The following is a 26,142-nucleotide window of genomic DNA, read 5'->3' on the forward strand; positions in this document are numbered from 1 at the left end:
ATCTGCAAGCGCAGTTTTCCATCTGTTAATTTTACTGTTTTTGCCAAACCTAAGTACTGGTCTGCGAGACAAAGGAATTTTTAAAGTACAGATAGACTACGTTCTGTACTCTAATATCTGCCTGAAGTACTGTACGTAACAACCGACGCAGCGGCAGCTCGCCCTTTCAACAAAAATTTGATAAAAATTCTGTTTCTCTTACTCAAGGATCTCAGGATATTTAGGAGGGGCAAATATGATTTTACAGGAAACAGTTTCGGCTTGGCCTCCGCGTTTCTTGTGGTCTACGGTCACAGGCCAAATTCTGACTTAGTTACATTTTATTTCATTTCATTTGTATTTCATTTCATTACATTTTTTCCTTTCTCGTTACATTTTCGATAAAAATGTTTAATACTTAATAGGTATCCTGTCAAACCAAATGGTCAAATTTCCTTGAAAAACTTGAGCATATGTTGCAATAGAGGGAGCAAAGACCATTTACAGTTAATACTTATTATACACGCAACAAGTACAATTGGTGGGCATCGGGCGCTGGCCAGCCTGTTTCCAGTAATATAATTGTAGTGGGGGTGTGGTTGGTCCGTCAGCGATGCGATCGTTTTGCCCCATTTCAAAATAATTTGAATTAATTTTCATTTGAATTAATGTGAAATAATAAGGGCTCGTTGCTGGGTGCATAGCAACGTATAATTTTATTCCGCTTCCATTGAAAAGTAGAGAATCAGTTGTACCATACGTGAAATAAGTATGATTCGGCAGCAGCGTAAGCTACCAGTATGACTAATGGAGATCTAAGTAATAATGACTTTGTGAAGCCGTGACAATCTGGCGTGAAGGAATCGAGCTTATTGCCGTTTAAGAGTGATAAAGTGTTGAACAGCGTGGTTATGCCTTCGGGAAGTGGTACAGCCATGCTGTCGGGAGGAAGAAAGGAGGACACCGGTGGATTGATGAGGTTCGAGCCAGTGATGACCTGGCGATCCTGGCAGTATCGCTACAAAAACTACGTAGCACTACACAAGGTCACAGACACGGCCGAGCAGAAGGCGGTGTTGCTGGACGCCTTAGGCGTGGAGGCGCTGGAGATCCTTATTTCCATGTGCCTGCCTGGCAGTCCGGACGATTTCACCGCTGGCCAGCTGGCAGATAAACTGGAGCAAGTGTTTGTGAAGAAAACGCTGAAGGAGACGGAGTGGGCGTTGTACTTTAGGATAAAGCAGGAACCTGGGGAGACGCTCCTGGAGTTCTCAATAGACTGCGCCGGAAGGCGACTGGTTGTGGTTCCTGCGACAGTCCTGGAGCAGAACATGATGGCTGCATTTACCAATGGACTGGTGAACGAAACACCAGGCTGCACCTGATGTCAAAGACACGCACCAAGTTGGAGGAGTGCTTGGAGATTTGCGAGCTGTACGAGCTCGCCCGAGAGACAAAGAAGACCACGGAGACGGTGGATGTGGCGAGAGTCCACGATGGGCGTGGCCCGGATAAAGGTCACGGACCTAGTGGCCGTGGAGAGAGGCCAAAAGGGCGGGAGGCCCAAGGCGACAACCGCCGCGGCAGAAGCGGCAGTGGGGAGAGAGACCGTGAAGGCGGAAGCCAAACGGCACGGTGGCCATTCAGTGGCGGATGTTACGGATGCGGAGAGCGCGACCATCGCAAGGCCGAATGTTGGGCAAAAGATCTGCGGTGTGGCAATTGTGGCAGGTATGGCCACATTGCAGAACCTATCGCGCCGACCCGAAGGAGAAAGAGCAGCAGAGGGATGGTGCACGGCGCAATCTGATAGAAGAAGAGTTCGATGTGCTACAGGTTAATGTGGATAGTGATTTTGACTGTATGGTTAAACATCAGCCTAGTTACACTAGGCGAGCGAGCAGCCGCCCCTGGAGATGCAGCAAGGACGGATATGCGGTCCTGGATACTGTGCTAGGCGAATTGGCTGCCTTGCACACGAAAGTGGACGAAATGGCACGAAGAACAGTAGCGACTCCACGATACTGGAGACCGGTGGAGCATCGGCGATCAGCCGGAGCAGAACCGGTGCGTGGACAAAACTGGCGGCGATCAAAATGGCAGACTGCGACGTTCAGCAGAGCGAGGTGGCAGTCGGGGACGCAGGAACACTGACGAGGTCAGTAACGAACAGCCAGAAAATGAATTTCCGGCAATCGGAAGCGTACCCGAGAAGGAAATGGAAACGGTTTCAAGCAGTGGACTGGTTAAGACTCGCAGCAAATGAAGCGGGAGAAGAAACGGAAAAAGAAGGAAGCAGTGAAAGATACCGATATTTTGGATTTATTTTCCGATTAATTTGGTGTTAATTCTGGAATTCTTATGTTCAAATATCGTGCATTTTCTTTAGTGTGTTTCACACACTGGGGAAGGTGTGATGATGTGACATAGCAACGTTCGAACAGCAGCAGCGTAAGCTGCCAGTATGACTGTGGAGATCTAAGTGAATAAATGACTTTGTGAAGCCGTGACAGCCAGAAATCTTCGAACTTTACGTGAACACATTTAATTTTTGCAAAGAGGGATAACATGCTTGTCTTTTTCGTGTGTTTTGTACCGGCGTACTTGTGCATTGTGCATAACGGCAGTATGCGAAATAGCGTGAACCGTTTATTCGCGTAGACTTGACCCGAAGAGGCGTTAAAACATGAGAACTCCACAACATCCAATCAACCCAGAAGGTTACCACGAGAATTGAGTTAAACAAATTTAAGGAAGATTTACATTGTTTTGGTACGCTAATCGCAAGCACGAACTATTATTATGGATCTCGTTAAAACGGCAACTTTCGCGCGAAGCGCGAAACCAGCGAACGATTTATAGTAAAACCAACCAAAAATTTCAAGAAAAACAGCATTAATTACCAAAAACAAGCTAGCATTACTGGTATAAACAGCATTCAAGATTTAACCGTTATCAAAGTAAGGGCAAACGCAGGGCAGTACAGAACTGTGTCAGAAGGGCGGACGGGTAGTAATCGAGATAAGAGCCAGCGAAGAAAACAGACTACAGTTGTAAGTAAATTGAGGAAAGGCAAAAACAAGAGCGAACGCGACTGCACTCGGCACACCTGGCGGTGCCGGTGGGGACATGAAAAGTACAAGGAACGCAAATATAGCAGTAACTTTCTTAAACAACACTTTCTTAATCACTGGTGCCGACGCCGGTGGTCAGAGTCATAAACAAACGGCTGCCCCTCTTTCCGCGCTAACAGCACTCAGTGGTCGCTGGCACCTTTTGTACCTTTCCGGTAGTTTACAATCTTACTTGCCATTGAGCTGAAAGCCCCAACTTTAATGTATTTTTTTATAAGAAATGGCCCAGGAGTGGCAATAGTCAAAGGGTGACAAAGGTGGTGACCACAGCCTAAGGGTGTTCACTTTATTTAAAAAAAAGGGGTGACAATAGTCAAAAGGGGTGCAAGGGGTAAAAGAAATGTAAACGGGGCTGAGGTGACAATAGTCACCCTATTTAACAAAGTTACTAACTTTATGCAGTTATACAGGCCGTTTGCGCCAAGTGTGGACAGTTGCATAAAATAAATCAAAAAATATTTTCGTACGTCGTTTTGTTTTTTGTTTTGCATTATTCTAGTGTGTTTTTTTATTGCACATCCAGAAACATGCAAACATCAAAGTCTTTTAATGTGGGAGTAGGGAGCTGAGCGGTGTTTTAAGGGATCGGGTAGCGGTCATTCACTCTATGCTTATGACAGCTCTGGGAAAGGTATCACCACTTGAGATTTTTGCGTAGGGGTTTTTTGTAAACTATTGAGTGACCCACAAGGTATCCGTTACGCGTTATCAGAGAAATCCTGCATGATCAGTGCTTGCGGTGATCTCGAAACAAACTGTTCCTCCCATAGACTTATATGTTAAAAAAGACATGCCGAGAAATGTAGTTGCCGGAGTAGCATATGGATATAGGTGACCTCAAACTGATGATCTCCATGAATCAAACATGATCTACGTTATTTTGTTTTAGAGTGTTGAAAAATATTCAAAAAACAGGCGAAGAGATACAAGTGTCGGATGAACGAAAAAAAAGCTAGTTAACCGGTGACTAAAAAAGTCATGACTGTTGCTTAACTTGCTGGAACGTGATGTATCGGACTTATGGTATAGATGAAAGGTTTAAAAAGGACGCTCAACACTTTCTGAATGAGATTTTATCAAGAACGGTAGCTTCCGACATTTGGCACTTCTTCGGCGAAGGCGCAAATGAGGTCGTCCTAGCAGTTGACAGCGCCCGTCGTAACTTTGCAAAGGTCACGCAGGCATCTTGGATCCGAGAGTTGTCACCCATATATCGCAAGAGCTTTGTTTGGGAAACAACCCTATCTTATTATTTTTGCTGTGTGACCTAACTGAAAGTTTTAAACAGATTTCAAGTCGGAAGATGGCTACCACGACATACGGGTCGAGCCACATTTTTAAACCGGTCGGCTTCAATTTTTTTCCCGCTGTGAACTGAAACAAGATCTCAGCAGGGCAACCCCAAATGTAAAACATGTTAGACAAATGCGGCAACCATTTCAGGATTAAAAATTATTTTTCGAAGACGGCTGACCTTTAACAAATTTTTTGAGAAAGTGTCCACACTTGGCGCGAACGACCTGTAGCAAACGTGTAAATTGTCCACAAACTGTTGAGCCACATTTCGAAATTTTTAGCATGCTTTGACTACAACGTAATTGGGAATGCTTTGAGAGTTCCCTGTTTAACAGGCTGCTGCCATTTTAAATGCCTTCGTGCCTACTGAGTGCTAGTGGTAGCCCTTCGGTCAGATTTTTTGTTCCGCGACACATATAGGCTGTTATAAGAGCACTCGTATTTTAGGCAGCGCTGCTGCTGACGATTGAATTGATTTCATAATTGTATTACTGTATATGCCGTTTTCAAGTAAGGCCATTACGACTCCTGCAGGATAGCATTACTTAATCGGCATCTGAAACCAAACTAAATCTGCACAACATTTTATTAAAATAACAGCCAGGAGCTGGATAATTCCAAGAAAGAGGGGAGTATTGGGAATTTTTAAACACAAGTTCTCATCTACGTGAACACAAGCACCTTTACGTGAACACACTTTGTGTTACGTGAACACAAGTTTGCAGGCCCTGGGATAGGCCATTGAAAAGTAGAGAATCAGTTGTACCATACGTAAAATAAGTATGATTCTGAACTTGGATCCGTTGAATTAACTGAAGTAATATTTGTGTGTAATTATCCCCTGTAGTCTTCTTCCGCTCGATTGTAGTACTCTGTTCTCGTGGATTAATCAGCAGAATGCGGTGTCCACTGGCCGGTCTGCCCGTTCTGCTGCTCCTGTTGACCGTAACCTGTAGCACAGCCAGGGCCCAGTGGGGCGCCCACATGGGCGCTTCCGCCTTAGCCGATTTCCAGCCGAACGCTGTCGCCCGTCTGCGCCGTGCCGATGCGGCGACAGGGTCCCTGGTTCACGCCCGCACGGCTCGCTGTTTATGCGCCACCTGGCCCATCTGCTGCGGAATAGGCGGCGCCGGCGGCTGGCCCGCCTTTAGTTACTGGGGCTAGTCCAGTTGCCACGCTGGCGACCCGCGCTGCAATATTAATTTCGTCCTGCCATATATGCTGCCCGATAAAACTATGCAATCTTTTTACCAACACGGCTCCAGTTCTACCGCAACCGCAGACTAACGAAGCTCACCCAGCGGAGTGCCAGTATTCCGCATAAAGACCACTGAATGGTTTTCGAGCAAAATGCGCATTGTTTAGTTTTTTGGTGCTCATATTACAAGGGCCCGGAAATCATACCATCGTTTTGTCATTAATGCGAACTGCAGTGGCTGTCTCAGGCGACTGTTCCAGTTTTATCGAAGAAATTCAATATAAAAAAACAACAAATTCAAGGCTTTTACATTGCTGTAACTCTGTACCTATATTGAACCAGAAAGCATGTACGAGTAATAATTTAAAAGACCGCGTAGCACGTCATACAGAGTATTTGAACGCACATCGTTATGAGGAAGACTACAAGGTCATCCGGAAATTCAGCCGCAGCACCACAGTATAGACCGTTGTCACGGGACGTCCGTCTACGCTTAGCCAACAGATGTACGTCCCGTGTCAGTGGAGTAGGACTAAGGTATATCTTGGCAGTAACGAAAGGTTAGCGGCAACCACTAAACTGATAACATTTAATAACCTTTATTACTCAAGCTAAGAGAGTTGGCCGTCGCTAATCATACTAGAAAGACTGACCGTTTCGGGTCCTTCCTTCTTCATCGCAGACATCAAAACGGCAACTAACTTTACAACTTTCAAGACAGTTCACATTGCCAGCAATGGACTCTATGGGAAGCACAACAGAACCGCCTACCTGAGTGATTCGCAGCACAAGACAATTATCATAATCCCATAGACAAACCATACATCAAGAAATCATCGATTACTTTTAAGCGCCAAACACTCCTAATTTGGGCTGTTGCTCCCATATAATTGGCTGCTCATGTTGATTCACAACTTCTGTTACGTAATCACGGGGGGAACGTACTCTGTACGTCTGCGCTTAGCCAACAGACGTATTACCCGTGACACTATAGAGTAGTACAAATATGAGTAGTATCGTCACTGTCGTGCAGTCAAGAGCCCTAATTTATGGTAAATACTCGATGAAACAGAAAAAAACGATAAAACCAGAAAGGGATACTTCGCTTTTTCTTATATTTTGGTCACTATGAGTGCACGTATGGACCATGGTTGACATATTTCGGCCGCCGGTCACTGATGTGACCGCACATACGGCGCACTACATGAATAGCTGTTGATCGCACAACTTGCTTTTTGATTTGCCATGCTATTCATTCCTTTCAACCAGTCACATTACCAAATCTGTTCAGTTTTGATTTTAATTTTTACGAAAATTTACGGATGTTTACGCTTCGAATTCATTAAGAGAAGTCGTTTTTATGAAAAGTAATGATCTCTGTGAATTTTGTTTTGTCAGGAAATTTGTTTTGTCAACTACCTGGTGACCGAAATATGGAACCGTATAATTAAAAATTTAAAGTGATCGAAATATGAGACAAAGCGAAGTATACCATGAGAAAAATATTTAAGATACGGTAGTGCCGAAGATTGCGAACCGAGCAAAGGGCGGTAGCTCAAGGTTGTAAATGGAGTGGTCACTCACGGGCCATCTTTATTGATTGTCGGTTTCCGTGTTGGCCGATAAACCTGGGTTTAAACGAATTCTGTGTGAAGACCAGCTGGTTTATTCTCAACTCAACATGAAATTTAGAAAAATCTACAGAAAACAGATTTTGTAAAATTAAATTAAAATTTAAAGTACTAGTTGATATGGATTATTTATTAATTTCGTACAACTCAAAATTGATATTAATTTTCACAGGACAAACGTGAAAAATAAAATGCTAAGATTATATAGCAATGCGGTGCAATGGCTTTACATGTTTTCGCGATTTCAGTGCGCAATGACAGGGTGCCTGCTCCTGTACACGCCCCGGTATGACTGTGTTGTTCCTGGTTGTGCATGTGTTGACACTTGACAGGTGGCATACCAACTACAAGTCTACCGTAAAATACTTAATAATTGCTTATTATTTCACTCCTGTTGGCTGACAGTGTGCGACGAGTTACGATTCCGCTTTTCGGCAGCTGGACACATCGCATCGATCTGCCCGCGACACATCAGACGCATTTGCGACGTATAACAGCATCATGCCACTCCATATAACAGTTACCTGTTCCATCGTTGAATACAGACTGCAGTTAGTTTACCCGTTGAATTTAATGCACTTAATTAGATGATTTATAATGTGCTAATACTTCCGTATCTGTAATCGCTAACGCTGTAGTATCCGTGCATCTTCCGCATCACCGGATGGCGTGTTGCAGTTAACAGTGCAGTTCCGGATTTTCTGCCGGTTAAAGCACAAGATTAACAGCGGATAAGACTCTTGTTATATTTACCGGAAAAAAATTGTGGTATACCATGCCAACTGAATTACTTCTACTTCAACGCGACGCCGCGGCACCGCCAACACCAATTCCGGTTTTTTATTGCCGACCCGGTTTATTAACTGCGTAATACGGGACTTATTAGAAGCTGCAGTTGGAAGTTACTGTCTTTATCTTGTGGCGGTGATGCTGGCCATTCTGTACCTATTCCGACACGAACATCCTTGCAGCGGAAAAATGCCACTCTTGAAAACCGTGTACTGTACAGTGCATACAGTACGTGTACACTGGCCATGTTGTTTTGTCTAAGTTTCCATATAAGTTATGTACTCGTATCATTCGGACTGAACGAAATAGCGGAATCGAAAGCCAACGATCTCAAACAATGTTATGCGTAGTTGACATCGGCAGGCATTATTTTCTTATGTACACTGAACTGCGGCTGGCTACTTGTGGCGTCAGGTCGCTATCTGACGCCAGCAGCAGCAAGCCGCGGTAGGCTTGCACCGGCGTTTGGCTGCTTGATGGCTGCTTCGATTGCCATACGAGGATGTTATGTCGTATCACTAGTAACTGTCGTGTCAGCGAGCGCTCTGCTGGCTCCGAAACGAATGGCGGCGGATTCCCTCTGCTCTGAAACTGCAACCAACTGGCTATTGGCTTACACTTGGATCCAGATAAAATGTATTGGCTAAATTACATGAACGACATGCTTTAACCTCTGGTAAACTGGTATGAGCTTTCTTAAACCGTTGTATCTGTACAGACTGTACAAGCAACCTTATATGCTTGATCCTAAGTCTTAAGAACATGTTCGCGCGAAGCCAACGAGCTCGTTTACTAAAATAACACATGACACATTATTTCGCTTGCATTTTGGTGCCGCGTTTCGTTTTATTTACGATAGAAGAGCGACAAGTATCGGGGAGCATGTAAATTTCAAGTAATCAAACATACGGACTCACGTAAAACACACCGGCTACATATCACGTAAAATTAACCGGTTACCGCGCGAGATGTTGGAGGTCATCTCCGCGAAAGTGCTGGCCACTATGAAGAGGACCGGGTTGTATTTATACCGGGCGCAGGAACGGGAATAATCCGCCGTCCCATTGAGAAAGAAATCCAACCAATCAACGCAGACGATCAGTGCGTATACACTGCGAAGTAGCTTGGCGCAGTATTACACGAATTATTGAAATGAAAAGCGTCATAAATCGTGGGCAAAGTGGTTGGCTCGCTGCAGCGAATATCATGTTGTTGTATTACGTACCTTGCTCTTCACCCGATTTCTCCTCGGTTACTCCAGATTTTTAGTGAGATGAATTTTAATGAAAATGCGCGAGAAACATAATAATAGGAAAATGCTTCTAGTTTGCTGCAGCGCTGTTTTTTTTACGACAAACAAAATGTACATAGCCAGGCACAATTTCCGGTTGTCTGCCATCCGGATAATTGCATTTTCCCCAGTTTTGTTAAAGCAATGAATGAATGGGTCTGACAGAACTTGTAAAATATATGCTCGTACGTTTAAATTAATTTATTTTAGCCCACGTCAGCGTACAGATAAGGCCGGCCAACAGTGCCACGATCACCATAAGGCCGTTCCCTCCTCCACGTAACTGCCCACTGTTCGGCGTCGTGACCACGCCCACCGTGTCATTATACAGCGGATGCCGAATGACACACGCTGCGCCCGAAAATCCATTGGCGAACAGCACGGTCTGATGCCGCACGTAACAACAGTCCAGGTTCCACGTCGACGTACGGTTCGTACTGCCACGAAACGCTGGCCAATACGCACCGAACCATAGGTACCCGCTGCCGTTGAAACGATCGCTCTCCACCTCAATGTAGGAATCGTACGCAAAGGCGTCGTACTCGTCGACCAACTCCGTGGTCAGGTAGAAATGGCGGTTGGCGCATTCCATGCTGGTCGGAAGGGCGGGGCACTGTTCGTAGAAGTTGGTGGCCAGGATGGTGCAGTTGGGGATGAAGTCGTTGGGGTTGGTGGCGTTGGCGATGAGGATGGGCTGGACGAGGAAGGTGGCGTCGCGGCCGCTGCTGCTCAGCGTGACGACCACATAATTGACGCTGCCGATCTCGGCGGCCGTTGGGATCGTTATCTTGATGGTGACGGAATCGGATTTCGAGGTTGACGTCAAATTCATGGAACGGCCGTCGGTGTCGTTGGAAATTATCCTGCTTTAGAAACACATCCGCCACAAAAAAATTAGGAGTATAATTAAATTTTCAATTCGCGGCTTTCAAACAAATAACATTAATAGTTACCCGAAGCAGAAATTTATAAAAAGAACGATTAGCAATAATAAGGCGCAAATGAAATAACCAAAAATTTATGAAGCATTTGTATCGACAAAAATTTAAAAATTAAAAATTAAAACAGTTAAAATATTTTTAAGTAATTTATGAATTTATTAAAGTAGTTTTTTTGTTTCACTTTCAGCAAGCGATTTTTTAGGCAGTTTTTAAACAAGTATACAAAACATTGATATAAAAGTATATACCCTTCATTCACCGCGCCGCTATACCCAAAAGTGTCATCCAGGGTCACCTGCGCCGTAAACGACGGACCGGGCTGGTCGATGTTATACTGCAGATTAACCACGCCCCCCGGCGCCATAAACTCCACCGGCCGCGCCGGACTCAGCGACAGATTAAACCGCGTCGGGACGAAGTCCCCCTGTACTACGCCATAGTCCGCACCGGTCTTCGTCCGCAGCCGATACGGGATCCCCGGTGACTGGAACCAGGCGCGGTACTCCGCCAATTCCCGGTCGAAGACCATCGGCTTCGACTGGATCACGACGTCCTGCGTGTTGAGCACCTCTAGCGTCCGTTCTGTGCCGGCCGGGTCCGCTGTGCGGATGATCGCCGTTAAAGTTTCCCCGACGATCGGCGAACCCCGCAGCGGAACGTAGACGGTTGGCTGGCCGGGTTCGTTGCGGTACAATCCGGCGAAATAATCCCCCGGCGCATCGTGCGAAAAAATGTCGATCCAGTAGGCATCGGGACGCTGGATCACCACCAATGCCTGCTGCTTGAAGGACACAACAGCGAAGTGCCGTGGAAACGTGCTGTCCTGGATGCGTTCGGGGGACGTAAACAAGAAAATGGTCGATGAACTGTCGGCTTGTTCGGCGGCGCTGCGTACAGCCCGCATCGGGGCATCGGACACACCGGTGGCGACGGTTTCCGTACAGATACCCAGTTGCTGAGTGCAGTCTATCAGCAACATATCGAAATAAGCGATCGCTGAGGAAACCGTCTCCAGTATTGAAACCGGCGAAATAAACTCGTTATTGACATACACCGCGATAATGCGCGATGCAACTATGTTGTTAAGGTTTGTTTTCATAGCGTTTAAGCGAACCACAGCGGTGTTCTCGGTTACGTCCACCACCAGCACCAAATCCTTCGCACCGAGTCCAAGCAGTTTCGTAACGGCGTATTCGCTGGTTTGGTCTTCAATCGCGTGTAGAAAATCCAACGAGCGATTCACCGTGTCATTAGCGTGTTGCAGCAGATGCATCGTCTGCCCCACCAGCACCCGCCCTTCGGGGTACCGTCCATGGCGGATCGCCAAGATCGTCGCGGCGGTGTATTCGGACGTCACCCGCTCCGTGATGGGCTGGAAGACCCCGCCGGCGCCGTGCCACGCCGGGACATTGCGACGCTGACTGGCTTCCGCGTCCGGGAACTGCGCGGCGTCCATGATGGTCTGCACGGCGTGCCAGTGGTCGGCAGAGCGGTTACAAGTGTTGCAGGTCTCGGTGGTAAATTGCTGTAGCGCGGTGTAGGTGATTCGACGGTGGTCAAGCGCTGCGGCGCTGGTCACGAATAATAACACTAAGGTCAAGATATCCATGGCATAATAATGATCAAAGCTTCTAATCGGAACAGTAATGAACGCAGTTTAGCTGTGCTTCGTGATTGCTAATACGAGCAATTTGTGCTCGTCAGAACGTATGATCGGAACAGAGACGAGCGCAGTTTAGTTTATTATAGATGTTTCGTATGATGCAACGAAAGGCAATCGGTGAGTTGAAGACTTGACTTTATCAGCAAATTGAATTGTCCCTTATCTTGGCTGATTAACAAAATACAGTTAAGGATAAGCTTTTTGATAAGCTGGGTAAACTTTGTAACAGAAAGTTTGCTGTCGTTATCTGTCTCATAACTGTCTTGTGTTCTCCAACGTCTACAGATATGCAAAACCATAAGCAATGCAAAGCAACCGGCTATTTTTTCGTCTTGTTGTCCTTCTTTTTCCCGGCTTTGGCGGCCAACGCATCCAAATCAATGGGATACGGCGGAAGGGCCTTATTGGGCACACCTTCCCCGGTGTGTTTAATACGCAGTTCCTTCTGGCTCTCCAGGGCGGCTGCGCTGGTGACAAACGCCGCGTTCACCGTGCAATTCTACAAACCATTTTTATCGTTTGCAAAGTGTAAGCTAAACCATTGTAACACTGTTTCAGCCGTACCGAAACATCGACGCTCTTCAGTTTCTCCTTGTTAGATATTGCTTTCAGCAGCGCCGTTGTGCCGGGTACGCCAATGGGATTATTGGCCAACTGCAACGAACAAACCGTAAAGACATTTTTTTGCCATAAACCGAGCTTTAAGCTTAACGTACATTTAGCGATTTAAGCGAATCGTTCTTGGTGATCCCGTTCGCCACGGCCTGTGCGCCTTTATCCACAATAGCACAGTGCTCCAGATCCACGCGCCACAATGTCTCCGAATTGCGCAGCGCGTCGTACACGCCATCGCAGCCTTTATTCGCCACGTGGTTGTGTCCAAACAGGAACGTCCGAATAAAACTATTCGACTGCATTATAAACACGCTTTTAATGTTAAGACATCGAGAACCGTCGTCAGCTGACCTTTAAGCCCATGAATATTAAATACGATGCTTTTTCGCTGAAGCCGTTGTAGGAGAGATCCAAGTACTGCAAGACGGTGTTCTCCGCTAAAAAGATCTTGTCATAAACCTTATTCGATTATTTCAGAGTGGTGGTAAAGGTCACCGATGGCTAAAGCGATCATATCGTTGCTTCCTACGCTGGATAAGTGGTTCTCGCCCAAATCCAGCACAAACACCGAGCGGTTCTCCTGCAATCTTAGCAACCCATATATAAACCGTTAAAGAAACTCTGTAACACAGCATCACGACCATCTATAGGGCGTCAGGCTCTGGCCGCATTCGGGGCGGACCCATTTATAATTGCAGCAGTACCAAAAGTACCCAAACTCCGCCAGATACCGGTCGGCGATGTAGTTGCAGGTGTCGATGACGCTGCGGAAATAATTCGGGTACACACTGCAGGACATATTGGCCCCGGCGGGGGCCGGCGCGCCCTCCGGGGGCCAGGCAATGGCTTTGGAGCAGGAGGGCTGGATGGGCTGCGTCTGCAGGATGAGGATGCGCGGCACGTATCCCTGCCCATCGGCAGGGAGAAAGGTCACCGTCGCCAGGGCCACAAGGAGACAGAATGCCACCAGCATCGTTCTTCGTCAATCCGGGAATACGCAGCAAGCAGGGAGGAGTCAGGACATGGGCGGGACAGCAGGGTTCGCTACCGCGGAGAACTGGAGTACGTGAACAAGTTGTGTTATCGACATCATGGCGTACCAGTGCTACCGTGTTCACTTTCTTCTTTAAATACGGCACGTATCCCTGCTGACGGCAGGAGAAAGTTCACCGTCGCCAGTTATCAAGGACCTGTACAGAATGTACAAAGCATCGTTCTTCGTCAATCCGGGAATACGCAGCAAGCAGGGAGGAGTCAGGACATGGGCGGGACAGCAGGTGCCTTGGCCTGCGGTACTCAAGTTCCAGATACGTGAAAAGTTGTGTTATCGACATCATGGCGTACTTTTACCGTGTTCACTTTCTTCTTTAAATACGTGATAATTGTCAGCTGACGTTCTCTTGCGTTTGTTATCACCTGTGCTTCTTTCAAAATACGCTTTCTTATCAGGGATGTGGTTGGCGCGCCGCCTGGTGGGGCCAGCCAAGGTATAACGTACTCCTCAATTTCAGCCTGAAAGGTACTCAAGTTCCAGATTTAAATTAACGCCGTGGAATTTAAGCAGCAGCACTTTTACAATAACGATAGTAATAATTTTATATTAAATATTATAAATATATATATTCTCAAGAGTCATCGTTTCGCCTCAGCAGATTTTCTTTCTGCTATGGCACGCGCCGGCTTATGATTTCTTATGGGAGAATTCGAGATGAGTGGGGCTTTGGTATAACGTACTTTAATTAACGTAACGATATAGGATATTTATATATATATATATATATATATATATATATATATACATATAGCATCTTCGACTTACGCAGATTCTCTTGTTCAGTACCTTTCTTCGAGGCGGTTGTCTGATAACTGATTGTTGTTTTGATTAATTTCAAGTTTGTTTCGAAACGCTTCGGTTAACTTGAACGTTTTGGACATCGCCGTTTCATTTAGCCTACTCTAATATAGACGGTGAGCTTTCATGACTTTGTTCATCACATTCGAGAAGTGCTAGTAATCACTGTGCTCGCTAATAACGGTTCCGCTTAAGAACATATTAAGAACATATTAACATCAAAGGGCAGTAGTGAATTTTTGATCTTGGACAATGGCGACCGTTTCATTTTTCAGTAGGCTTTGTCGGTGGATAGACGAGTGAGCTTTTACACGGGTCTGTTCATCGACAGGGCGTCAGCTGAAGTGCTAGTGTTATCACTGAGCTGGGCAGTAGTAACGGTTCCGATCTTATCTGGACTAAAATCACTAACACTAACTCCAGGTCATGTGACTACCGTCAACATGCGGTCACAAAGTCTTCCCGGTATTGGGAATGTTTGGTCAGTGGATAGTGTGACCCTTTTCGCGGTTCTGTTCACTCGGCAGCTCAAGTGCTCTATTAGAACTGAGCAGGGTTTCTTCGGATCTTCATTTCTTTCTTCGAAACAGCTTCGGCTTCGTCTCCGCGTTTTTTGTGGTGCACACTTCACTGCCAGTTTATTCCAATGATTTTGATTAGGTGAACATTTTATAATTTCGGCGAAATTGAATGGCCCAAAAATATATTGTAAATTTAATATAATTTTTAAAAAAATTTATCGCTTTCGTGCACTTGGTCACTCGCACGCTTAGGCGGCTCTTTGCTTTGGACACGAGTGGTAGTTCAGTCATTCAGTCACCTAGCGAACTCATAACTGGACAGTGGTAGTAATCCGTCACTCACTCCCCTAGAGAGCTCGTTTCACTGAACAGTAGTGGTAGCTCGGTCATTGTGGAAGGGGCTGATAAACTGAACGAGATTTTTTTGTTATAGTTTTACGTGTTTTCTGTACTGTATGCACCAATTATCGGTTGTGATCAAATAAAAACTGCTGAAGTCATTCAATCAGTTCGGTCACTGGATTTGCTGATTTGCACATAAAGCGGGTTCTCTTAATATTTAATAACTGCTTTAAATGACATGTTTAAGGGATTTGGCCCGGTACATAGAGCCAAATTCGTGTAAAACCGCGGGAACTTTCGCTGTCGCACACTCCAGATCACTATTTTGCATTACTTTATGATACTCGTATTTTGTCCAAAGGATGGGTATACGTAGGCGTGAAATCCGTTTGCGCGCACAACATCCGGTTAGAAAGTTATGGGTGAATCAAAATTCCAAAAGGTTTAGATAGGTGTACCTAGAGTCTCAATATAAACCAAATCCCTTTCTAATCTTCACGTAAATGTACATTATTATAATGATAGTTTTTACACCAAACCCAATCTGCACCATTTTTTCCAACCACTCTGGTTCGATGTCAAAACGATCTTTATCTGTATGTGCGTTTATTACATGCAAAATTTGAAGAAAATCGGTTTGAAGATATGGGTGGAAGAAGAATGACAAAATTCAGTTATGTTTTTCACTACACTGTCTTTTTCAATATTAATTACTCCACGCAACGGTGTTTTAAAGGGTCTTTCAAGGTCACCTTGAACTCATGCCTGCACCGGTCCCGGCATCCGAGCGGTGGTCTCAGGGCAGATATTTTTTAAAACAAAATGCATGTGCAACCCTTTTGGAACATGCTGAGTTTAATGGTGAAATCAGTTTTTTTTAATTTGTTCAGCGGTTTTTTCTAGCCAAGTTCCACGGGGCGGCAGATCATAATATAGATCTATTTCCTTGATATATATATATATATATATATATATATATATATATATATATATTTAACGTAACGACTTTATTTAACGTAACGTTTTTTATATAACGTAACGACTTTATTTACTGATGATGTTAAATTTTGCTTACGAAGACTTAATAATTAGCCGGCAGCATGGCATTAGTAATGAAAACGATTTGATTCCTTCGTTGCGGCTCTGCGCGCTAATGAGGAACTGAGCGAGCTGCGATCAGAGGGCCGTGCATTTACGTTAGTACACATAGACATGACCATAAATTTATATGAAGCAGCATGCGATTATTTATATTTACTGTACCTACCTTATTGTTAGTTATTTTGATATTTAAATATTTAGGTATATTCGTAAAATTAAGATATTTAGGCGTGGGTGGAATTAATGCAGCCCACCCTGGGGGCGGTCATTTGGGCTGTCGTTGGGCGGGGGGGGGTGTTGGTAACGGTGTGCAGCGGCGTAAATGCCAGACGAAGCAGCGCCAGGGCGCCCACTGGATCCCCTAGAAACCCGGATGACCTTTCTACCTTTTTCATGGCCCATGCAATCAAATTCGACGCCATGTGCTCTAAGGTTTTGTGGTACAATGATGTGCTGCCGTACAGCGTATAGACAGATGTTTAACTACGATACTATTAAATTCTCGCGTGAACCATATTAATGAAGCTGGAACAGCCAAACAGATGGTGTATTTTCTGGTGCAGTGAGATTTCTGTGTCTTGTGCAGTACGGCGCCAAAGCGATTATCTGCGTACGTGTTTTATGATGATCACTAAATAATGCTTTGGCTCTACAAACAAGATTGGCTTTTCGTTGTACTACCTTTATTCATTTGTCAAAACTTAAGGGGGACTAATTTATAGCAGGAACACGATTTTTGAAAATACCGATTTTCTAAATTGTCTTTATCCTTGTACAACAAACATTCCTCTACTTGAAATTATTTGATATTATTGCAGTCTAAGCAGCAGAAAAGAAATGCACAGACACAATGCATACACAGCAGCACCGCTGACCAACCAGACTAACCGGAATAACCCTTAACCCCAGTCGCCGGACCAGGTGCAGCAAGCGGGGAAAACATGGCAGGGGCAGCGGACGGGGCGCGCGTGGGGCGCCGTCCCGGCCATGTCGTTGGCCCGGCGCAGACGCGCCAACGCCGTCGGCAGGAAGGAGCCCAGGGCGGCTGGCTCCCGGTGGCCGCTCCATTGGGCCGTCGCCGGGGGGTTGACCGCCATGATGACCAGCAGAAGCATGACGAGACCGGCGAATGAGCGCTGCATAGTGCTGGTTATTGTTACAGAGGAATCAGAGTACTACAACGGGGATGTGGAGTACGTAACTGGATCAAAAACGCTGATCGAATTACAGTTAATAGATAATTAGATTATACAGTAATATTATCTGAAAACCCATTACGTTTCTTTTTCCAAACTACAGTCCGCATCAGTTTTGCGTTGCCGGGCAGCCATAAAGCAGCGACGCTTTTCCGGGAAAATTCACCTTTCTAAGAGCAACAACAACCTTTCTACACCTTTCTATGTTTCTACTAGAATAAAGTACCGACTAAACCGTAGTTCACACGAAACGCTTATCAGCCAAGCATAGTAGAGGCCAAAAGTGACACAATGACATCCCACTGGATAAATATCAGCGCACTGTTATTTAATACACAAACTATTTTAAAAAACTATTTGCGAGTGAAACCGTTTCTGATTGCGTGCCCCCTTAACCCTACCATTGGGCGGTAGTCGCCAAGTTAGGGACGAAATTTTTAATTTTGCTCGATCCCAGAACGTTTTGTTTTGCCTTTTCGTTAGCGCTGAACAGAAATATTTTGTCAGAAAACTGCACAAATTAAGTATCTGAACAAAAGATTATTTGTTTGAAAATTTCGAAAAATGGGTTGAATAGAATACTAAATAGATTATTATTCTTAATTAAGTAAACGTCGCCGCTTTTCAATGTTTTTGCATAATAGATTACCCATTATTGACTTACTTAACTGTAACGCCTGAATAAATGATACAGCAATTAATTATTGTGAGTTTTAGCCATTTTCCTACAGCTGAGGCTACAGGTTTTTACAAGCAGTGCTGGAGTGGTTGTCTGACTTGGAATCTTACGCGTCAAACACTTTCGTATTGGATGCAGGAAAATAATTTCAGGACTGGTTCCCCAATGAAAATTACACGAGCTAACATCAAAAACACGTTAACGTTAAGAATTATCCACTGGTAGTAATACAGAAATCTTCGTAAGCAAAGTATCATTAGTAAAGTGTAAAAGTGCATAAAGTACCGAACGAAATTTTAAAATGAATTTAAAAATTTTTAAAATTCATATTAAAATCGGAAAAAATTTTATGAATCGGTTATTTGTTCACTTTCTACTTTATGGCCATGCGTCTTTTACAGCAAGTTTCAAGAAAATCGGGTAATAACCACACTTTTCGGTACACAACAATGCATTTAAACTTTTCACCCATTTTAATGCGCCATATCTCGGCAATCGGATGTTGCGCGCACACACGGTTTTCAGAACAATGTATACAAATCATTTAGCTTAAGAATGATATAAAGTATTACAAAAGACTGATTCGGAGTGCGCGAAAGCGAAAGTTTTAGTGTATATATCCCATTTTTGACACCATGTACCGGGCCGTTTCCCTTAACATAGGTGACCACTGGAAGATTTCTATGTGATAAAAATGAAGGCAGCTAGCAATACGCAGAAACAGTATTTGTACGAGAAGGTTTGCCAAAAGCGAAAGTCAGGGAATTGACGAGCTACCATTATATTTCCGTTACCAGGATCCAAACATAAACTGTTCTCCAGTTGCCAACAACTGCGGAAGGAATTCCAGAAGCGGCCCCATGGTGCTAACCAATATCCCGCTCGTTGACACATCGACCATACAGGAGAGCACGCCAAGCTTGTTGCGAAGCGTGGAATTAATGAGCTGCAGCTCTGTATTTCCTGGTAGCAGGACGGAGCGAAGACCGCGAAAAAGCGGTCAGTGACATATCTCGACAGAATGTTACAATGTAAAGCCATTAAACTGTAAACTCACTGAAACATTGAGAAATTAAGGGATTTGGCCCGGTACATAGCATCACATTCGTGTACATCCACGGGAGCTTTCACTGTCGCGCGCTCTCAAACACTTTTTTGCATTGCTTTATGATATTTTATAACCAAAATATTTGTATTCGTAGGCGTGAAATCCGTTTACGCGCACAACATCCGGTTGGAAAGTTATGAGTAAATCGAAATTCCAAAACGTTTGAATATATTCAGGTGACCAAAAGTTCATTATAAAGCGATCTTCTTCAAATTTTGCATTCAAACGCACATACACATGAAAATCGTTTTTACATGAACCAGAGTTGCAGCATTGTTCTCAATTACAATGAATCTGGAAATTTTTGAAATTTCTTTTAAATTTGAAAAAAAATTGTTCAATGTGAGAGCATGACCTTTATACTAATTTGCATTTACGTGCAAAATTTGAAGAAAATCGCTTTATGAGACTTTTGGTACACCTGAATGCATTTAAACTTTTTTGAAATTCTGATTCACTCAGAACTTTCCAACCGGATTTTGACCGCGTAAACGGATTTCACCAAAATCCTTTGGCTTCACAGTATCATGAAGCAATGCAAAAATGTGTTTGGGACCGGGAAACAGCGTAAGTTCCAGTGTACAGATCTGTATATACACGAACTTGGTGCCAACTGCCATGTATACCGGGCCGAATTCTTCAAGCAGAAACTATTTTATCCACAACTTCTGTTGCTCTTTAAAATCATTAGGCGGCAGCATCACCAACGGGACTCACGGGACCATCGAGTCGTCCAACTACGACGGAAAGGGCAATAAATATCCGGCACGATGGAAGCTTGTTCATGTGCACTTACATCTACTGTAGTCAAGATAGTTCGCAGCAAATCTTGAAAACATAAGAAACTTAAGACTTTTTTCACAAAGACGTAAGAGTGAGTCGAATCTCTGCATTCTTAATGAGGAACTAAACGAGCTGGTTTTGAGAAAAAAACCATTTTTTGGACCCGAAAAATGTGTGCCTTCTGTTTTTGCCGGTGTGGTATTAAAAAAAAAGTTGGACGCCGCCGACGAGAGCGCCGAGCTGTACGGCACGGCCAGCGAGGCCTGGATGGGCCTGACGCAGCCCACGCTGGGCGCCGTCGTGGGGGCGGTTGTGGGGGGCGTGGTCGTGGCCGTGGTGGTGGGCGTGTGCCTGCTGCGGCGCAACGCGGTGCGACGGCGCAAACGCCAGATGGAGCAGCGCCAGGGCGCCGACTGGAGCTCATAGAACCATCCCGGATGGCCTGTCTGCCTTTTTCATGACTTGTTGCAGTCAAACATGACGCGCTGTGTTCCTTTGGTTTTCCGGTGCAATACGTAGAGATAGCGAGTGAAAAATTATTATCGGTTTATCGCTACTACGGTTTACTGAGGAAAACTGAATAAGTCGCCTGTGTAGGTCGATGTATGTATTTGGGCATAGGTCGACTGCGGTTCTGAACGCCCATCAAATACCAAACGAATGAAAAGTTTCCAGGCCAACGTTTTACTTGACTGTATATCTGTAGTAGTAGCGACGAAACCTCTCTCCGAGTACTCCACAATGGCTACCAATTAATAGCTCCCCAGTTTCATTCAATTTAATCCTGTTTAACACCTCAGAAACCGTTATGAACGAAACGAACCAATTAAATCTATACTACAGTACAGTACAGTACAGTAGACAGGCCAAGTACAGTAGTAGGCCAAGCGTCGTCGTAAAGCCGCGCTATTTTTCATTATCTCAAAATCAAGTATTCAGTTTAAAAAATGTTAGCAAACTGCGGCAATTTGTGAAACTGATAATATTTTCCACCGAGCAAATGTCAATGATAAAACGCAAGGGGTGTACAGCAGTGGACAGCACCTCCACATACTCCTTCGTTTCTGTGCGCCATGACAGGTTGTCCGCTGTACACGCCCATGTATATTCTGGCTGTGTTGTTCCTGGTTGCATATATGCTGGCACACAAAGTTCGGTTGTAATTACGCATTATATTGCTCTTATTAGCCGGTTGTTTGCAACGAGCTGCGCTTCCGCAATACTGCAATTAAACGCGGAGGATCGATCGGCGCGCGGTATACGAGGATCAGACAACAGACATATTTACGACGCATACACTATCATACTGTCTCATTCTGCAGTAATTGCACCTGGTTGAATCATTGAGCGGACTTATTGATTATCTGAAGAATTTGATGCACTTGATTAAATATAATATTATTGCTAGCGCTTCCGTATATTTAACGCTCTCTTAGCCATCTATTTCTCAGCGCCAGCGGATGGACAACTGGTGGTTAGTAGTACAAATGTGGATTTACTGCAGGCTAATTGCAGGATTAACAGCTGCTAACCCTCTTCTCGTATTAACTGAGAAAATTGATATAATATTATGGCATGCAAAATCATTTACTTGAACGCAGAGCCTGATATTGGCGCTGCTCCGCATAACAGGATCTGTACAACGCCGTTGCCGACTTATTAGTCGTCGAAAAACCTTTAGAAGTGTACAAGCCTGTCACGTAATTACGCACGTGAAGGTACAGACAAACAGAACGTATTTAAAGCGAGGTTTGCGCTGTGAATGGTAGCCACTACACTACGTCTACCCTTATGACAAATTTATTCTCATTACGAGTATCTAAGATAGTTTTTAAGTAGAAAAAGCAGTGATTTATAATTTATTTCGATTATTCATAATTCCGACGATGTTTGGCATGTATCCAGGCTGACCATGCACAGTGCGGCGTGGCGCGCCGCAGCACAAAGTCTCGCGTTACGCGTGACTTTGTATTTGTCAATGGTCGCTGTGTACAGATCGATGCGATTGAAATTACGGAACAAGCTTGTACACCGGTTAGTTGTGTCTTATTAGGTATCTGTATTCTCATCTATCATCTCAGACCATCCACGAATCAATTGCTTTTGAAAATCAAAGATTGCGGAAGGTTACCACGCGCGGGTTGTTTTCTTCTATCAGATGTGCAATTATTCCCGATTAAATGGCGAACGTAACGGACGCTTGTGGGAATCCAGTGCAGAATGTCAGTGTTGCGCTCTGGCGCTTACTAATGTGCCACGAATCTATGGACTATCTGACAACCGTCACCTTTCTTCCGCTTTTCGTCATGGGAATATTAGGCAATGGCATTGCGATAGGCATGCACTCCAGGAGGCTGCGTAAGATTTGCGTCAATATTGCACAGTGGTTCTTGGTCGGACGCCGAATAACTGCAGATGGGCCGGATAGTTTTCTGACGGTTTATCTGTCCATTCGCTGGCTGTATTTGTAAGTTTCGCTCAGCTTCCATCGTTACCATCCAACAATGCCATAAAAAAACTTTCCTCTGTGCAGAGTGAACCGGTTTTTGCTGATGCTGACGTCAGACCGGCTGGCACCAGTGTGCAACTGTCTGCATGCCGACCATCCATTAAAGCTGCATGGTGCCATTCTGATCTTTTTTGACACCGTCCTTCTGCAGTTAAGCCAGGGGTATGCATATCGTGCGGCTTAGTTTCTCGGTAGCAAAGCCGAATGATTTAACAGAGCAACAGAAAGTAGTGGATAAAGTAGTTTATGATTAATTTCTAAGTGTTGCAGTGAGCTGACAGTTAAATGGCTGCACATTGCAGCATTCTGGCGGGTTATGCCATTGACCGCTTTTATGCGGTCTTCAAACCTTCCCGCTTCCAGGAGGTGCATAATTCCAGCTCATGGATTCCATGCTTCGCATCGCGTCGGTGTGCCACCGAGCGTGATACTGGTTGAGCGATATCGAGCCTCCGCTTCTGGAATTTCCTCCACAGCTGTTGCCAACTGGAGGACCGTTAACGCTTGGATCCTGGTAAGCGATAATATGACGTAATGATAGCACGTCAATTTCCTGACTTTCGCTATCAGACAAACTGTTTATTCACACTGCTGGCTGACCGGCAGTTTCGTTATTCGGCACAAATAAGCCGCACAATCGATGTCCTGCTTGGTGCAGGAACCACCTCGCATGTGCGGTGGCAACCAATACTTTATCCATTTGCTCTTACCTCTTGCGTACACAGTTCTCAGCACAGTTAAACGCAATCAATACACACAGAAACGACTTACAACATACAGATAAAGCAAATTTGAATGTTCGGTCACTTCGGCGGAGCCGCACATGTAGAGTAGTGATAGACAAAGGTTTGACATAGTTTGGTGTCTCGCGTAGCGTGGCTTAAGTTTTTCGTCACTGGTTTTTTTAAGCGTAAATAGCCAAAGAACGGTTCAAACAATTAAAAAATTCTCAAGTACATTGAAAAGACTACTTTACGCTATGCGTAACATGCTACATCCAAGAAACCGGAAGAAAATTTATTCCAGACCAAAACAGTCCAAACCTGGCCATTCGAAGGTATGCCGACCCGTCACTTAATCTGCTCTAAGTTGCCACTTGCAGATCCTGAAGAGTAATTCTTTGGTATATGTACGAAAGAAAAGGTAAGATGCTAGGTGATCAGCAGGTTGTCATCAAGAAACCCGCCCGTTAGCGGATAAATGTTGGTAACGATAGTCGAAGTCCCTGAAAAAGAAGAGAAATGTATCCCACACACTGGTGTACAACGTACACCAGTACACCAGAACGTACAAGCCTGTCCCGTAATTTCCTACATAAGGGATCAGCTAGCTAGAGCTTAGGACTAAAAAGACGGATAACCCCACCTACAGCATTCCGAACGCATGCGGCGCAGGGCACGGTTGTCGTACAAGTGCACTTGCCACATGCGTGCGGATATCTGGGTATGGGGTTTATGCGTCTTTTTAGTCCTGAGCTGTATTTCTTACATAAAGAGGGTCGGCCTACTTTACCTTTGCCGCCCCTTTGCCTTTTCACTTTGCCTTTATCAAGTTTACCTTTACCTTTGCCTTTGCCGCCGTGAATACCTTTACCGTTACAATTTACCGTTGAAGAAAGCCGTTCAAAAAACCTTTACCGTTAATTAACCGTTTAAATATAAATTGCCGTCGACACTTTGCCGTTTCTACAGTTTCTTGCTTATGAATTTTGAAATTATTTTGAGACCATTAATAACTGTGTGTGGCTTTTGCGACCACCTCGCACCACCGTTTGGCTATGGTCACCAACTTTTTCTGTAGTTTATATACTAAATTCAGTACAATTGTTTAGATGGTTGTACATACAGATCTACGTATATGGTCTGCCATGCAGGCACATAAAAGCGTGACGATTAAGTCGCCACGAACAGCTGTTTTGAGCGGAAGATTACAATGAGCGTTGATCAAGACCTGCGGAAACAATACCGTTAACATTTCCCGTTACCGTCAGCAGTTTTAAGATGAGCCAGACCGATGATAAGAATGATGATGATGGAGCAGAAACTGATAAAATCAAAAATGTGTGAGAAAAACCGGTGCGAATAGCCAAAATCGGTGTTCACAGGCAGTGGCATAGTCAAAAATAGAATTGAAATTCGTGATAGGAGGTGTCTGGAAGTGGTGAGCAAAGCCAAACAGTGGTTCGGTGGTGCGAGGTGGTTGAAAAAGTTAGTGTAAACATAATTAATGATGGTCACAAATAATTTCAAGATACTGTACATAAGCAAGAAATTGCAGGAACGGCAAAGTGTCGACGGTATTTACTTTTAAACGGTTAATCAACGGTAAAGGTTTTTCAACGGAGTTTTTCAACGGTAAATTGGGACGGTAAAGATATTCACGGCCGCAAAGGCAAAGGTAAAGGTAATCTTGAGTAAGGTAAAGTGGAAAGGCAAAGGCAAAGGGGTGGCAAAGGTAAAGTAGGCCGACCCCATAAAGAGCAGATGACAAGGTTGCACTGCACAGGCACAATCAGCGATCATTTAGATGATAACTAGTCATAGTTCGTAAAGGGTATACAAATATTAAGTTTATCATTTGTTTGCTAGCCGTAATACCTCGATGGTCGGCCAGCAAGGTGAGCGATCTGTCAGCGATGGCAACTGACTAGTACGAGATAATTATTATAAGCAATCACCCTGCGTATTTCCACACCGTGGGCTGGCTTGCAGATTGGTCACCATCTGGGTAGTGCCGCCATCATAACGACCTGCTGCATCCTTACCGTCATCTACCTGTGGAAGTGCACATGCACATCGCGACGCCATCGTACAGCCCGCCACCCTGCCGTCCCGCAGCCGCCCCGTCCCACCGTCGTCGTGTCCGCTACAGCCGCTTTGCTCATCACTACCGTGCTGTACTGGATCGGCAACGGGCCGGAATTTTTCTGGCACTACCTGTATATCGGGAGTAGTCAGCCGGCGTGCTGGTTCGCGCTGCCTGTCGCCTATATATGGGAACTCCAGCCTAAGACTGACGTGTTTCGTCATGGTGATGCGGCGTTGTCTTTTGCAATCTATGGCGGCGTCACAATCTGGCGATTGGTATGTGGCTCCAGCGAACCGGTGCATTTGCATTGCGAAAGGCGCAACGTGGCACGCGTCAAGACATCCAGCGGACGACGAGCACGAACCAGGGAAGCCGTTACGTTTTCTGCCGTGTCACAGCTCTAGCAGTTCCCTAGAGACGATGACAAAAGATATCAGTATGGAAGTTGCGGGCCCGCGCCACGGTAGAATCAGCTTTTACGTAAATGAAATTGCAGAATGTTAATGTTTGCATACATAGAAGTATTCTTCTTTATGTTACATATTCTTCTTTATGTTACGGCACGCGTGTCAGACGCGCCGCCTTTTAATATCTTATGAAAGCGTTCGATATGAGCGTGGCTTTAGTTATAAGTACGTGAGCACTTTACTAATGATATTAATTTTTACTTACGAAAACCTTCTGTATTACTACCGGCAGCTAATTT

General features: G+C 44.8%; 4 protein-coding genes across 5 annotated transcripts; 2 read left to right on the plus strand and 2 right to left on the minus strand.

Annotated features, from left to right (window-relative positions):
• The first annotated feature begins 890 nt into the window (after positions 1 to 890).
• Positions 891 to 1,364, plus strand: LOC129589488 (uncharacterized). Its single transcript, XM_055484265.1, has one exon. It carries the CDS (start codon positions 891 to 893, stop codon positions 1,362 to 1,364), a length of 474 nt encoding a protein of 157 aa, XP_055340240.1.
• Positions 1,365 to 9,137: 7,773 nt separating this feature from the next.
• LOC129589454 (uncharacterized) lies at positions 9,138 to 12,002 on the minus strand. 2 transcript variants are annotated; one of them, XM_055484230.1, is made up of 2 exons: positions 10,508 to 12,002; positions 9,138 to 10,181 (listed from the first exon to the last, which is right to left on the minus strand). In XM_055484230.1, the coding sequence occupies exons 1-2, from the start codon at positions 11,866 to 11,868 to the stop codon at positions 9,515 to 9,517; spliced, it is 2,028 nt and encodes a 675-aa protein (XP_055340205.1). In that variant the 5' UTR covers positions 11,869 to 12,002; the 3' UTR covers positions 9,138 to 9,514. The 2 variants fall into 2 exon arrangements, with proteins under 2 accessions (XP_055340205.1, XP_055340204.1); XM_055484229.1 differs by having other exon boundaries at positions 9,139 to 10,184.
• Positions 11,984 to 13,510, minus strand: LOC129589489 (NACHT, LRR and PYD domains-containing protein 5-like). The gene is made up of 6 exons (XM_055484266.1): positions 13,220 to 13,510; positions 13,033 to 13,117; positions 12,889 to 12,974; positions 12,639 to 12,833; positions 12,487 to 12,576; positions 11,984 to 12,421 (listed from the first exon to the last, which is right to left on the minus strand). The coding sequence occupies exons 1-6, from the start codon at positions 13,508 to 13,510 to the stop codon at positions 12,242 to 12,244; spliced, it is 927 nt and encodes a 308-aa protein (XP_055340241.1). The 3' UTR covers positions 11,984 to 12,241.
• Positions 13,511 to 22,944: 9,434 nt separating this feature from the next.
• On the plus strand, positions 22,945 to 25,840 carry LOC129589490 (uncharacterized). Its single transcript, XM_055484267.1, has 2 exons — positions 22,945 to 23,142; positions 25,340 to 25,840. The coding sequence occupies exons 1-2, from the start codon at positions 22,945 to 22,947 to the stop codon at positions 25,838 to 25,840; spliced, it is 699 nt and encodes a 232-aa protein (XP_055340242.1).
• The last annotated feature ends 302 nt before the right edge of the window (positions 25,841 to 26,142 follow it).

Source organism: Paramacrobiotus metropolitanus, unplaced genomic scaffold (genome assembly GCF_019649055.1).
Source record: "Paramacrobiotus metropolitanus isolate TYO unplaced genomic scaffold, Prichtersi_v1.0 Parri_scaffold0000035, whole genome shotgun sequence".
Taxonomy (NCBI): Eukaryota; Metazoa; Tardigrada; class Eutardigrada; order Parachela; family Macrobiotidae; genus Paramacrobiotus; species Paramacrobiotus metropolitanus.

Coding starts and splice junctions, on each gene's coding strand:
- LOC129589488 (XM_055484265.1), top strand. CDS start 891: ATGCCTTCGGGAAGTGGTACAGCCATGCTGTCGGGAGGAAGAAAGGAG.
- LOC129589454 (XM_055484229.1), bottom strand. CDS start 11,868: ATGGATATCTTGACCTTAGTGTTATTATTCGTGACCAGCGCCGCAGCG. Junction 10,185..10,507: donor AGCGGCGCGGTGAATGAAGG/GTATATACTTTT, acceptor GTGTTTCTAAAG/CAGGATAATTTCCAACGACA.
- LOC129589489 (XM_055484266.1), bottom strand. CDS start 13,510: ATGCTGGTGGCATTCTGTCTCCTTGTGGCCCTGGCGACGGTGACCTTT. Junction 12,577..12,638: donor ATTCGCTTAAATCGCTAAAT/GTACGTTAAGCT, acceptor TGTTCGTTGCAG/TTGGCCAATAATCCCATTGG. Junction 12,422..12,486: donor TGAAGAGCGTCGATGTTTCG/GTACGGCTGAAA, acceptor AATGGTTTGTAG/AATTGCACGGTGAACGCGGC.
- LOC129589490 (XM_055484267.1), top strand. CDS start 22,945: ATGCCATTGACCGCTTTTATGCGGTCTTCAAACCTTCCCGCTTCCAGG. Junction 23,143..25,339: donor CCGTTAACGCTTGGATCCTG/GTAAGCGATAAT, acceptor GCTGGCTTGCAG/ATTGGTCACCATCTGGGTAG.